At 33.2% G+C, this 14,902-nt stretch overlaps 1 protein-coding gene and 1 long non-coding RNA gene across 2 annotated transcripts in view; one reads left to right on the plus strand and one right to left on the minus strand.

The window, feature by feature from the left end:
* Positions 1 to 70: 70 nt before the first annotated feature.
* On the plus strand, positions 71 to 4,491 carry LOC105145017 (hypothetical protein). Its single transcript, XM_011054311.2, has 5 exons — positions 71 to 545; positions 755 to 1,041; positions 1,346 to 1,651; positions 2,207 to 2,335; positions 2,684 to 4,491. The coding sequence occupies exons 1-5, from the start codon at positions 266 to 268 to the stop codon at positions 2,921 to 2,923; spliced, it is 1,242 nt and encodes a 413-aa protein (XP_011052613.1). The 5' UTR covers positions 71 to 265; the 3' UTR covers positions 2,924 to 4,491.
* A 3,347-nt stretch (positions 4,492 to 7,838) lies between these two features.
* LOC147907215 (uncharacterized) overlaps positions 7,839 to 14,902 on the minus strand; it is a 42,651-nt gene continuing 35,587 nt past the window's right edge. Inside the window, exon 2 of the long non-coding RNA XR_015547551.1 lies at positions 7,839 to 8,120. This is a non-coding gene — a long non-coding RNA (uncharacterized LOC147907215). The remainder of the gene's footprint in view (positions 8,121 to 14,902) is intronic.

A 14,902-nucleotide genomic window follows, 5' to 3' on the forward strand; every position in this document is an offset into this window, starting at 1 on the left:
TAACTCATATATAAAAATATATTGAAAGGCTGTGCTCGAAATAATACATGAAAATTTTGCAAATCAATCAGAAAACGATTGTTATCGCAATTTAGACATTACTATGTTTTGGGCCTTCATTTTGAGTTTTAAATAATATTGTGAGTAGATAGCATCACTCAGTGATTACTGATAAAAATTATTTTGACCAAGAATAATAATTCAGAAGGACATGACATTATTATAAAAATCAGTGATGTATGATTGATTTGCTCGGTAAAAAATCATGGAAGATACAGCGACGATCGTGCTTGATTCCACGGTGAGAAGTCAAAATTCGAGTCATTCGAAGGAATCGAAGGATTCTGTGAATTCGGAACTGAAACCAGAGAGTTATCTGGAATCAAAACACTCAAAAGATGTCCTTATCCCGGAAAAGCAACAACTGCAGCAACAACATCAGTTATCAAGGCGTTCGGAGAATCAGCAGGATCTACGGGCGGCTTCCGAAGCCAAAGACGACTCAAATCTGCTCATGTTCACATCTTGTGGACAATTGCTGCTTGGTAAGTCAATGCAAGAGAATTTCCCGAGATAATGCCATTGATTATTACGTAAATATTATTGATATTGATTTTTTACGGGACGTATAACAGAATTTTTTTAACAAATTTTATAATAATAATATTATTATCCTATGTTATATATTATATATCATATTTTATTACTTTCCCAAGAATAAAGAAAATGATAATTGATTCATGTTTGCACTTAGGTATTGTCTTAGTCGTCTTTGGTATCCTGGTGCTCGTCCATGGTGCTTCTTTGGGCGGATCTGGTGCAGGACTCTGGGCAGGTGCAGCCGCTCTAGTTGCTGGTGCACTAGGAGTGGTTGCAACATTAGCGGCCTCGTCTACTAAAACAAATTCTGCCTTTTCGTCTGCTCATCTTGCGTCCAGTTTAATCGCACTTGCTCTCTCGAACATGGCCACTATAACAGCATTAACGGCGGTCGTCAGGGATTCACAGAGGGCACCGGACGTGTCATTTCTTAGCCTTTCGGTACATTTTTTTCTAATTATTTTTCGATTAATTTCTATGTTTAAATATGTCATTTTTGAAAAATACAACTTAATTAATTTTTTTATAATAAATCAATTCTCATTATTTTGCATATTAAAGTATTAATTAAAAGTATATTAAGATACAGTATTTAAAAAATGAAATTTAAAAGTTCGGTGGATAGTTAAAATTTCGTTTTTTTTTAAACATACTTTTATATTTAATAACAATTTATTATTAAATTGTTATTATAGTTATAATCATAAATATTATTGTGAATTAAAAATGTCTACGTATATTTCAGGGTGATGATAGCAATGTGATGGAAGTAGATAACGGCTTAGCGGGTTTGTTAGCGAGCATTGGCCTATTAGTGGCTAGCGTGGCAGAGCTATTAGTATCCGGTTATAGTTGTCTGACCTTGACACCGAAGTTATGTGGCTGCCTGCGAGCAAATACTACCGACGAGATGGTGATCGACGGTCATCTGAAGACGAGCAATATGGTTCATCAGTGGGTTGTTACACAAAATCATATGCCGGCTAAGAGCCAACAACCACCTGTCTATTTAGTACACCCGATGCCAGTGCCAATACATCCAATGATTCAGGTAAATGCTTTCGGCTACATTTCCCACGATTTCAATAGCTGTAACTATGTTTTGTTAAGGTGGGGCACTCTATAACAACACGATTTCTGCTTGCGTTTACTTATCTATTTCTTTCCTTCTTTCCCTATTTCTCTATTCTATTCTCTGTCTCCTCCTCTTCTCTTTTCTTATCCTTGTTGTTCTCCTTTAAATTTTTCTTTCTATTGTTTCATAAGATATTCTTCTTTCAAGTACCTCTTCTCTTTTATTTTATATACTTGTATTTCAACACATTCCTGTCTCTTATATCTTTTGTCTCTTATATCTTGTATTTTCTTTTCTTTACATTTCTTCTTTTCTTGATCCCGCATACAATTCTTCATCGCGGTTTAAAAAAAAAATGGAGATAACTTTTAAAAGATGTAAATATATATCTTTTTGCAAATTTCTCAAAAAATAGAAATGTAATATATTGCTTACAATTAGATATATTTAAATAGATTGCTCAAAACAAGAGAATCTGTGAAAAAATTGAGATTATATTTAAATATAAAAAATAGTTTGTGTTTATTGTAGCCACCATACGGTATGTCATCGACACCTGGAGGATTTGTATCTGCTAGATCTCTTCCACCGATGCCATTTGGTGCTATGCCTATGTTATCTCATATGCCTCCATACCCGGGACGGCCGCAATCTCAGATGGTGAGCTTTTGAACATGCATATATAAACTCATAGATTATAAATTAATAACTGAAATTATATAGTTCAATAAAGGATATAAAAAATTTCTAGCTAAATACAGTTTAATACAAAAATAAAATTTGGTGGTTTTTTAATTATGTATATGTATTTATTTTGTTTTATATTTTGATAAATAATAAAAATATTTAAATAAAAAGATAATCACACCCGTAAGCATTAGTTTATTCTTATCATCTATCAAATATTATATAAACAAGTAATGCTTATAAGCATTGTAAGTGGAAAACGAACTGCATCACCTTTAATCATCTCATAATTACTTATTTATAATTGATATGTATTTTTAGTTCCGATCAAAACACAAACGTCAGCCGTTCACAGATCAGGAAGAAACAAAAAGGCATACTGAAGTTAAAAATGAATCTCCAAAGATGACAAACGAAGATCAAGTCGATCTGGCTCAGACTTACACAGGATTAGACAAGAGAATTTCTGAGGAATTTATTTCGATCGCAATGGATCCAGATAGAAAATCAAAAGTTTCTAGCTGTCATGGCAGTGAAATTGGAACTGCAAAAACTTTTTGATAGCTCTCAGTTACAGTAATTGAAGAATTTAATAAAAAATGAAATTTGCTCATGATTTATACCTATTTTACAGATACATTTTGTATCTAAGATTACAGATTTAAATCAGTCTCATGTACTTTTCATTTAGTGCTTCAAAATCTCGAGTATTATATTAAATTTTTCTATTGAATGTAAACTTATTCAAATTATTGGACTTGTTTTCAAACATTTATAAAACGAAATATAATTGTAAGAAGCAGAGAGATATCAAACATCATTATTAACAAATAAAATTAACGTTTATTTCTTATTACAAATCTCTTTACGATTATTGAAATTCTATTATATAAAATTATAAATCTTTATACTCATCATTTCCTATCGTTTATACACATAATTTATTTATTCTTAATAATTTCAACTTGAATAATAAGAAGGATAAATAACTTATGCAATATAAATAATATAAATAAGTAACAGAAAAAATAAGCTCTGGATTTATATAATTTTATGATTCAATCTTCTTATTCTATATATCATAGCTTTTATATCTATATTCGTACTATAAAGTAATACGAACATAGATATGATAGATGAAGAAACTATTATATTTATTTTTTATTAGCGAAGTTAATGCTAAATTAAATTAATAACTAATAAGTAATTTTTATTACTGAAAACATTTATTTCTGAGTTATAAATCTTTGTTTTCTTTAAATGATAAAAAACGAAACTTGAATTATACTGCATTATTTAATTATTAAGCATAAACAGAGATAATATATAATATATAGTTACAAAACATAATACTCTTCAAGTGTTTATTTATGTTATGTATTTCAGTTTTATTGAGATATTTAATGTGTTATTGATTTAAACAAGTACACAGGCCCACAAAAAAAAGTACCCTGTGCTGGGGATCTAGTTATTCTTATGTATGTATATTTTGAGTCGCTGAATACGAATCTGACATCAAAATAGGACTATCTAGAGCAAATTTTCAATCTATAGAGCAAAAAAATGCGTCAAAATGGAGAAAAAAATGGGTCATTTTTTCACTCTAGATTGAAAATTTGCCCTAGATAATTCTATTTTGATATCACATCCGTATTCACAGTGACGCAAAATACGTAAGAATAGTTGGATTCATTCCAGCATACAGTATTTTTTTGTGGGCCTGTGTAATTGTACTGTACAGTCATGATTTCTTTATTATTAATAATTTTATATATTAAATTAATCATAGCTTTTGTATATGCATATGTATTATAATATATTTTGTTATGTAATATAATGTTATAAAATATAATACATAATGAATTTTTATTTAAAATAGTATAAAATTTTTATTTTTATTACATATATTTAATTTATTAGTTCTAATGGCTGCGTTCAGCAAAAAAAAACAATTGTGCGACTGTTGTAAAATTTTTCAATATGATTAATTTATAGTTTATATGTTTAGATATACAAGGTATAAAATTCGAGGACAATATTATTACAGCATAAAACTTTGTGAAAAATTAAATTTTTATACTAAAAATTAGCATTAAGCCATTGATATTTCAAATATATGTTTATACGAATATTTTATTGAAAGTTTTTACATGCTTAACAATGAAAATGACCTGATCGGAGTTGAAACATCGTTTGTTTTAAGTTGTTTTTATTTTATTTTATTTTGTTTAACACTTATTAATATATTTAGCTTATTATTTATAATTTATGTGTTCTCTTGGTTCGTAGCCCTTCTTAAAATATATTTCAAATTAATAATAATTAAAACAGGCTTTCAATCTTTAAAATCTTTAAAAAAATTGACAAATAACAAGACTATAATGAGAGTCAGCGCGGATAATTAAGCACAAGTTTTGTAGATTTTTTAATCTACCAAACTTGCGCTTACTTATCCGCGCTGACTCTCATTAGCCCTGTTGTTTGTTAATTTCTTTTGTATTTTAAATAACTCTCAAAAAATATAAGAACTCGCAATTACGAGCAAATTACCCTCCCGAATATTCAGTTTATCTTTTACAAACTTAGATTGGTGTCACACACCAATCTACCTCTCAATGAGCAGAATGTCTAAAATCGACGCATAAGACAACTTCAAGACATGTTTAAGATTTTACAAAGAATTCTGAAAGATATCTTAAAGATGTCTTATGCATCGATTTTAAATATTCTGCTCATTGGGCTCGTAGAGATTCTCTTCTTTCTTCTGACCAGATTGAACTCACTTTTCGTTGCTCCTGGCTAATATTCTGATTTTATGTGCCAGAAATCGACAACAAGAAGATTCCTTTTTATTGTCGACTGCTGTTGACTAATATCACCGACAATAACCGTAAGATACTTATTATAACCATATACGCTTTTGTATGATGTGCGAAACACGCGTCGCGAAGAGTCTATCATATTAATAAAATTGATTAAATATTATTATAAACAATTATCATTAATAATACAATAATAATAATAATTCTATTGATATACGAATAAATTTTCCAATCATCATTAATTTAAGGTTTAATTTAGCAAAAATAAGACCCTCCACTACCCCCGCAGATTTTATCGGCGGTCCTTTTTCCTTTGTAAATATTACCCGTAAAAATACGGGCTACTAATAAATTTACTAGCCAGTTTTTTAAGGTAAATATATTTTTAATTTATTTTTTATTTGTATATCTGAATACTTTACTGTATTTTGGTAATAATATTATCAAAATACAATAAAGTATTAATTTTTTTGATATTATTTTTTATTGAAAAATTCTTTATACAATTCAATATAACAATAATAACAATTATTTACAATACAATAAACAATCATAAGTGCTGTTCAAAATACAATAAAAATGATATTATAGGAGCATAACAAATTTTGTTAATGCGGTATTATACGAAAACGTCGAAAATATATATGAAAACATAAATTTTCCTAAACAAAATATTTAATGAAATATTGATAAACGTGAAATGAAACATCAACAATAATTAAATGGCATTTACTATTAATTATTAACTTCTCGAAAAAATGTTTTATATAAAATTATATATATTGTAATTTTATACAACCTTACATATAATTTTATATATAAATATATATAAATATATTAGGTGTTGGAATTAATTCGTAGCGTTTTACAAGCGATGGGAAGTACTTTCATTAATGTATTTTTTAATGCTCATGTGAAATAAATAACATTCTTTCATTAAAAACGCTACGAATTAATTCCAACACCTAATATAATTTTACACATATATAATTTTATTGGGTTGCAATTACAAAACGTATTAATATTGCAATAAAAAATCATTAATATACTTATGACAGCACTTTGATTGCGTTCAAGATAACTTATTCCAATAATGTATCAAGGTCCCTCTGCCTTGTGGTACGTCATAGTTAGCATCCGATAGAAAGAAGAACAATCTTCATAGTAGAGAATGAACTTTCTACGTCAAATTTACAATGTATTCGTAAAGAAAAATTAAGCAATCGTTAAACACCAGCGGTCTTATTACAGAAAGGTAAGTATGAATCTTTCAGACTACTTACAATAGTAATAATTTTGGTAGCATGCCAATTACAATTACTATTTTTAACACATCTTTAATATAATATTAAAATTCGCGAGAAAATATGTTCTGCCACACATTACTAAAAACCATTTCTTATTAAAAATAAACGAGTAGAATAATTTTCTTACGGAATAACGGTTACGAAGGAATATATTTAATAATAATAAAATACATGCATTTTGTAATTCTTTATATGTGTGAGTACAAAAGTTTCTCGGGTACCAACTCTTCGAAATAAATCGATAATAGCGAGATTTTAAAGAACTTTTATATTGAAAAATTTATTGTGTAAAATTTAATTATTCTTATTTTTCTATATTTTCCAAAAATTTTAATTATTAATATCCCGTTAATATGAGGGTATCTATTCGACTTATCTCGAATTTTTTTGTAATTACACATTTTTAATTAAATTAACAAAAATAAAAAAATGTTTAAATAAATCTCATACTCTCTGCATGATTATCATAGAAAAGTCTGTATATGTAAAAATTAATAATTAATAATGTTAGAAGGCGGGATGTCAACGCGCCGCCATCAAAGGAACGAACGTTCGTGTAAGTTTTGTTGGCTGATATTTCGCCTGATTATTTATTATCGTTACGAGAGCGCGCGGCCGATCATTATCGCCGTGTTTATGGCATAGGCGTGCTCATTACTCCTAATAGCGTCTGTATCCGCGCCATCATTCGTTCCCTTCCTGCACGGATTAAATGCACTGGATTTTTTTTTTTTTTTCAATACCGTGACGATTCCCTCATACAAGTTGCTTTACGGATATGTTTTTAACATTTTAGAATATATGGATATAAATATAAAATGTATTTAAGAATATATGAGCGCAGATGTGAAATGTATTGCATTTAAACTTCATATCGCTGAAAAACATTAGTGACAACTAATGATTGTATAAGAAATTATTAATTAATACCGTCAGAAATATTATATGAACGTCCGCGCTATTTATGTTGCTTAATTTTTAACGCTTATGTAAATTTATCTTAAAACGTAGTACAACTTTCGAGACGATATTATTTTACAGACGATAAAGTTTATTTTATAGACTTGAAAATATTATCGTTGAGTTTAATGATGGATATGCCGGCAAGTTTTTTCATTCGTATAAGATCGTTATGGTGGACATAAGGAATATTCAGACAGTAATGTGAAATAATTAATTTTACAACATTTTTCGTAGACAGTTAAAATTACCGATCAATTAGTCAACTCACGCACGTAAGTGAACGTGTGAATGCACATTGACACGCGATCGCGGCATTTTTTTGAAAAAATAATTTCTTGTCTTCGACAAATAAAATCAATTCCTTCGCGTTTCATTGGTTAAACGTTTTTACGTTGTCTCTCCCAGACAAACACGAGATGCGCGAAAGAAGGCGAAAAATATTTCATTAAATCCCTCTTTAATGCAATAATGCGAGTAAGAAATGATACGTGGCAAGAAGGGCAATGATAAACATGCTGGACATGCAACTCACCATTGTGAAGTCTGCTCTTGGAGGTGTGTAGGTGTTCGATAATGGAGATGAGGGGTCTGCGGCCACCACCGCTGCCACCCCCACAACTCCAAGGGGAGTCTCGCTCCGAGCTGTACGCCAGGTTGTCACGATCCCTAAAAATAAAAAAAGAAAAATTTCATTAAAGACAATGAGAAATGCATCAAAAGGTAGAATAAAGCGAAAATAATAAATAATAAATGCCTTTAAAGACTGATTTAAAGAGTAATATGAAAAACGAAATATTTCGAGTAAAGTAGCACTTGGTACAGCACTTGATAAAGATGAGCATGATGATAAAGATGCTATTGCGAAGGCAGAGTGATAAATAACTTGATAACTGATAAGTATGAAACATAGATCGTAATATCGATATATTGATGATTAATTAAAATGTATCACTGACAAGTAAATGAGGAATTAAATAAATAACCATATTAGTGAACACATTACAACGGTGCTACACGCGATCATGTAAAATTATATGTAATTACATTATTACGGAGCTACAAGTCACGTAGTTACGTGAATCACTAATTATAGCATAACTGCCTTACTTTCAATAATTAGAATAATAACGGAGAATAATAATTCTATATACAATGACTAAATCGTTTACACTATTCTATCAATCGGTATGCTATCAGCAGAAGTGCTTGCATTATAATTAAACAATAAAAGTAAAATATATAATATTAAATATATATTATCAATTTACTTCGCTCTAACTTATAACTTATAACTTTAGAACAGAGAAAACAAAATGCGTTGACAACAATTGCTCATCAATTATCTTATCGGAGCTCAAAATAAACCGCGATGTCCTTATACCGATAGCTTTCTAAGAATTTAACACAGAGTTCATTGTCAGGCATGCAACGCAAAATTAAGCAAACCGTTACGAACCGGTTCGATCCCGTTTGAAAACAGTGCTCATCGATGATCACATCAACTAATGTCCCATCGTTCTAGAAATATCTCACATATATACATGTAATTAGATAACGCAATGACTATGATACACGATACACTCCGATACGCGGAGGAATCGCCTATGGGGTGGTGTCGTAATAAATTGCGGATTAAAAATATAATGATATAATGATCGGTATAATCGCGAGACGAAGCGGCGTACCCAACGGCTTTCTTCCCGAGAATTTCACGCGCGATTCTTTTTGGCGTTTCGCGTGACAGCCGATAATCACGATTGGCAAAACCTTAATTATTTGCGCTGCGCGTATACGAGGAGAAAAAATATCGTCCGCCGCCCGCTATTGAACCCGGATATCTCGCAGGTGCCCATTAAAACCACGCGCGTCCGGCAAGTCCGACAGCCTGATAAGCGTTGTAATTAAATCGACCGATTTCGTAAGAGCAACGAAACGGGAATGCACGAATCATGCCCTCTTCCGCGCGAGCAGTTAACGCGATGGCGAGTCCTGTTTAATTCCGGACGAGTCAGCAACTCCGTCAAAGAACCGATCGCTATGTTTCCTGGCTTCCTGAAGAATTCTCGCATATCATGCCAGCCGGTTCACCGCCGTATCGAAGGTGTTGAACGAGTGGCTAACACCTGCGCATTTTCACGAGATGTTTAAACAGAACGACGAAAAAAAGAGAGAATGGAGTCCTATTGCAGGTATATTTTTTATATTGAATTTTCAAAATAAAAATTGTTTATTTATTTTATTTGATATTCTTGATCCCATATATATTTTATATACATATCCGTATAATCACTTTCCGTAAAAAAGATCACGGATATTGGTGGAATTGAAGTGATCGTGCCTCGTCAGAGAGCGAGGTGTCAGAGAGTATCAAGCCTTTAAGCATAGCGGATCAAGACTCCGCGTTTTATTCGGCTTTCCCGCATGCAGTGAGGCAGACTCGACGAGCACGACGCTCGATCCGAGGTGAACTTATGGTTAGGTCGGCTTACAACCGGATCGGATCGATTCCCCCATGACACGTATGGCGATGTCGCCCGTGCATTATAGAGCCCGAGTCTCGATCGCTCAACCGGACGACGACAAGGCCCAGGCGAACGACGGGTCCCAAGTTTAGAATTCCCGCGGATCGTAATGCCCGGCGACGACGAGAAGAGGTCCGGCGAAACCGTTACCGCGAAGTCGTTAAGCCTCGTCGTTAAGTCGATTATCCGTAGCCCTTGACGACGAAGATCTCGCATCGTGTTTCCTTAGCGTCCACGATCTCACCGAGCCCCAGTCGTGTACTTTTATCGTTCGATAACGTATCGCCATTGAAAGTGTCGTTGAAATTTCCGTGAGACACTGAGATTTTCCATGACTCCGTTTTATTGATCGTACAACAGAACGGTCACTGATAATATCATGATTTACCACAGTGCTAATCTCCGGACTGTAAAGTTCGTTGATCGTAAATTTATCGACTGTTGACTTCCGGACGATTATCAGCTTACGTAGTCGACACAATAGTGAATTTCGTTATAGAGATATAGTTCAAAGATGCTTATGGTAAGAAAATTTTCATTACATTCAACAACAATAACACGTAAATCGTATGAACAATTATTCATTTAAAGCTCGAAAATACGCTCGAAAAATTTACTCTCACTGGCAAATAATTTCATTAAATGCCTTGATATTATTAGAAGAATTAAAAAAAATTAGAAAGTACTATACAATGCTATTCGATGGAATATTTATACATGCACAAACAGATGTCAGATTAATCATGGAGTAGTAAATTCTTCCGATATAACACTAGTAGCTAGAGAAATAATTAATTAAGAAGAACGATGACTTAAAACAGGCCATCAGCCGAGCCGAGTAGTTATCTCTCAAGGGATAAATACTGCAATATATATCCAGTCATAAATTTACGGGAGGTACAACGAAAAAGAAGGTGGAAAAGGAAGAAGTCAAAGATGGCGCGAACAACCCAAGATGCAGCTTACCACCTGTCTCTTACGGTGCCACTTGAGCTGTAATTGCCGAAGAGAGAACGTCGTAATCATCGTCGTCGTCGTCGACGACGACGATCAGCAGTGGCGACAAGGGTCGACCCTCTTCGAGAAAACTAAGCACTGCAACACAGCGGTCTGCTCTCAAGTGCCATAGAGTGTCATCAGCGGCTTGCAACGTCGCCGACTACAACGGCCAACAGTTTTCGCGTGAAGTCGAAGACAGACACGTAGCACATTTGCCAGTACGAATCGTCGTACTCGATGGACAGAAGAGATTTTTCGAGGTTGTCACTCGTCCGCCGGTGACATCGCTCGATAATAACGCAAATGGACTACGACGTTGAAAAACACATATCACACTCAGAAATTCTCGAGATAGAATATAGCGGAATAAAACAGCGAAAGAAAAATATATTTATTTATATAATGTGTATTGCAATATATATTTACTAAAACCAATAATTAAAATTTGTATATAGAGTTTTTTGAATTCTTGCTTCTACTTAAAAATTGAAACGGAAGAATAAATTAAAGGACAATTATCGCTTACTTGGAATAATTAATCCAATTAAAATAATTAATTAATTTTAAAATACAATTACTATGTGATTATGGAACAGGAAAACAATACCTAGAGCATTCCTAGAAATAAACACTCTGAACTCAAAGTCACATTTCATTGTCTCCTAAAAGTTCACTGATAAGATTCACTGATATCATTCACTGATATTCAGTAGTCGCATGAAATTGTCCGTTCTTCCTGCTGGCACGAATGGTGAATATATTTCTTGTTATCGCAAAAGCTGAGCTTTATATATTTTAATTAATTAAAACGAGCTATGTTCTTTGTTCCTGAAGAGTACTTCAACATTCAGATTCCTCGAACGCAGTAGGAACAGTGCGGTTTTGAATAAATACACCTTCCTAGAATAAGTAACCAACACAGAGCTCCCGCTGGTAAAGGCTGTAAGCTACAGCCAGCTACATCGAGATCAGCGTGGTTCAGCAGGATAGACAAATCCCAGAGTGAATCCCCATTGTGTGACAGAGAGTTTAGAATCGCGCGTCTACAACTGATTAAATACGGCTAATGACAATGTTGTTGAAGCTTTTCATCGTAAAACAAAAATTACAATCGAATATGGAAATTTTCTTTAAATTACTTTAAACAAATATTAAAATAGAATTTCTTAGTCTTTAATTTCATGAAAACAACATCTTTACAATTTTTCACGTCAATTCCAAAAAACAAAATTTAAGTGAATCATACTTTATCACAGAATTCTTGCATATATAAATATTTTTGATAATTCCTGTGTTAAACTAAATACATGACAACATAATTGTTACAGGAAAATATACGCGAGAATGAATCAATCAAAAAGCGAGAAGCTAAAACGTAAAAGAAAATTTGGAAGAATAGTTTCTTACAACGTACCGTACGTATCGAGGCGAAATCGCAACAAGCCACGCAATAAAATACTTCACGTACCGACAACTACACGTGAGAAATAAATACGAGCCGGCGGATTGCATCCATCACGACCACCCGAGGCTACACGCTGCAATTTCGTAACGTCTAATTAATCCTATACGCACAGGCGCAACAAACTGCCTCCGCCATCGCATAAACTATACCACCCGCGCACCCCGTGATCGCGATCAGTCGCACCATAAAGACAAAAGGACGCCCGTTTCAAATCGAGCGATCGACCGCACACAATCCGGCCGTAAATCGCGTTGGTACTGTCGATACGATACGTAGCGAGTAGCTAGGAACGATTAGCGGCCCAAGCATTCGCGGATTCGCGCTCGTTGTAGCAGCGTGTAACCGATGAAACCTTTCCGCAAAACTTCGACTTGCTGGGATCAATTCAGTACCTCATTGACTTTAATATATTCAATTGCGGGAATCCATTAAACAATTTCAAATTCAATCTATCAATATTTATTCTGAAGAAATGAATAAATGTCAAAATACGCCACGTAATGCATACCTATATTCAAATAATATGTTTGAGTGATTATTTAATATCATAATAGTTTGAGAAATGTTTGAGAATGATATTTAATGTTATTAAAATAACAATTTCTCACGTCTCTAAGTAACTGTTCGCGAGTGAGTGATTGAAGTAATGATTTGAAGTAAGCAATTTTAATTTTAATTTATGGTATGATTACATCATTGTCTTTATACAAAATTATTTATACTATGACAACAAATCAAATGAGTGCGTAATACAAGATGAATAATTCTGTGCTAAATACAAATATCGATCTCGTAAAGTGAGACAACTTCGAAGATAAGTACGATTAATGATTACACTGAGAGAAAAAAATAGTTGCAATTATTAGAATTTAATTGTTTGTTATTTATAGTTGTTTTAGTTATACAAATGTAATCAATTGTGTTATTATTAAAAGTCACCCTGCTTGAAAGTTTTTAGTTTTTTCCCAACATATTGTTTAGTTATTATTATCACATAAATAGTAAGAGAATTTAAGAAAATGTTTATTTTATGTACCTGCATTTATATCTTGATATTTTATTATTTAAAATTATAATTTATTTTTTTATGTTTGAACAAATAATCATATACGCTTATTATTATCAATTTAAACAATGTAAGCAATATAAATAACCATAAAACTAAAGTTCCTAATCATAATTATTTTAAACACTGTCAGTATGTAGATATAAAAATTACTTACTTCGAAAAAAAAAAACATTCCAGTAAATGCAATTCTCTCAATTTAATTTATTATTCTAGGTTTTCTGGAAAATTCGGAAATTTGATAACGTTACATCCGAAGAATCTTTGCGATAGTTAAACAAATTGATCAACAGATTTCGATAAAAAAAAATTACATTTATAGTACGACTAAAACGCAGAGATTCATCGCTACTTGGTGATCGCAAGTATCGACACCGAAGACGCGGCGTAACGACGACGAGGAGAGCGGCATGTCGACACGGGCATTGTGCGAGTGATCTCTCGGAATCGGCATGTAATTAGCTGACCCGATAGGGTACCAGCTGGTCGACGAGTGCGCGCGTTAATGTGGCTCTAATGTCGTGGGGCCCCCATCGCATCTCACACTCACAGACTCACAGACTCTATACCGGCTTGCCGGCTAGCCTTTTAGAGCAGCGCAGCGGCTGCAATGCATGAGGCCTTTTCGACGTGCATATACGATCTGCGCTCTCTTTCCAGCGAGCCGCTACTCCCTTTGCTCGCCGCTCGTTCTCTCGTCCAGCATCCGTTAGAGCGGATGCGCCGGCAAGTCCGGAGTTACGAGCCGGTCGTTTCGCGATTTTTGCCGACCGGCGTGTTGAACCGAGCTCACCTGGGCGCTGTACTGAAGAGTCGACCTAAAAAAAGCTGTAAGTACCATGTTCAAAAGTATTTTTACATTCAAGAAGGTACCATACGAGTTAAAGTCAATAGCACTGTAAAAGCACTTCAGATTTATGAGATTATTTATGATGTACAGAATAGATAAACGAAAAATGCTCCTTTTTTATGCCCTTCCTGGAGAACTTTTGAACGAATGTTATTTCGAAAAGTAATTGCTTTCAACTACAATTTTATTTTTCGCATGGAGAATTTATTGCAAGTATTAATTAATATTTTACTACGCTGTAAATACTAATACGTAGGTATCAAAAGAGAATAATATATGATTACAATTTTCAATTTTCGATCGTTGTTTCGATCAATTTCTACAAGATTAGTTTAAGCGTGTTCTCTAATCTCTAATTTCGTCAGAAATTTACTTGTAGCGGTCACGGCTTACAAAATATCGTCTTTCACCAGAAGATTAAAGCAAAGCTAAGAAAGAGGTAAGGTAATGCCCGAAGACGGTAGTGCACGTTCTTCCGAGAAATTATCGTCCTCGGGTTCGTTGGAGCGCGCACCTTTGCGGCGCTGGCAGGTAAAAAGCTTCCAG

Source organism: Acromyrmex echinatior, chromosome 15 (genome assembly GCF_024713525.1).
Source record: "Acromyrmex echinatior isolate Ae372 chromosome 15, ASM2471352v2, whole genome shotgun sequence".
Taxonomy (NCBI): Eukaryota; Metazoa; Arthropoda; class Insecta; order Hymenoptera; family Formicidae; genus Acromyrmex; species Acromyrmex echinatior.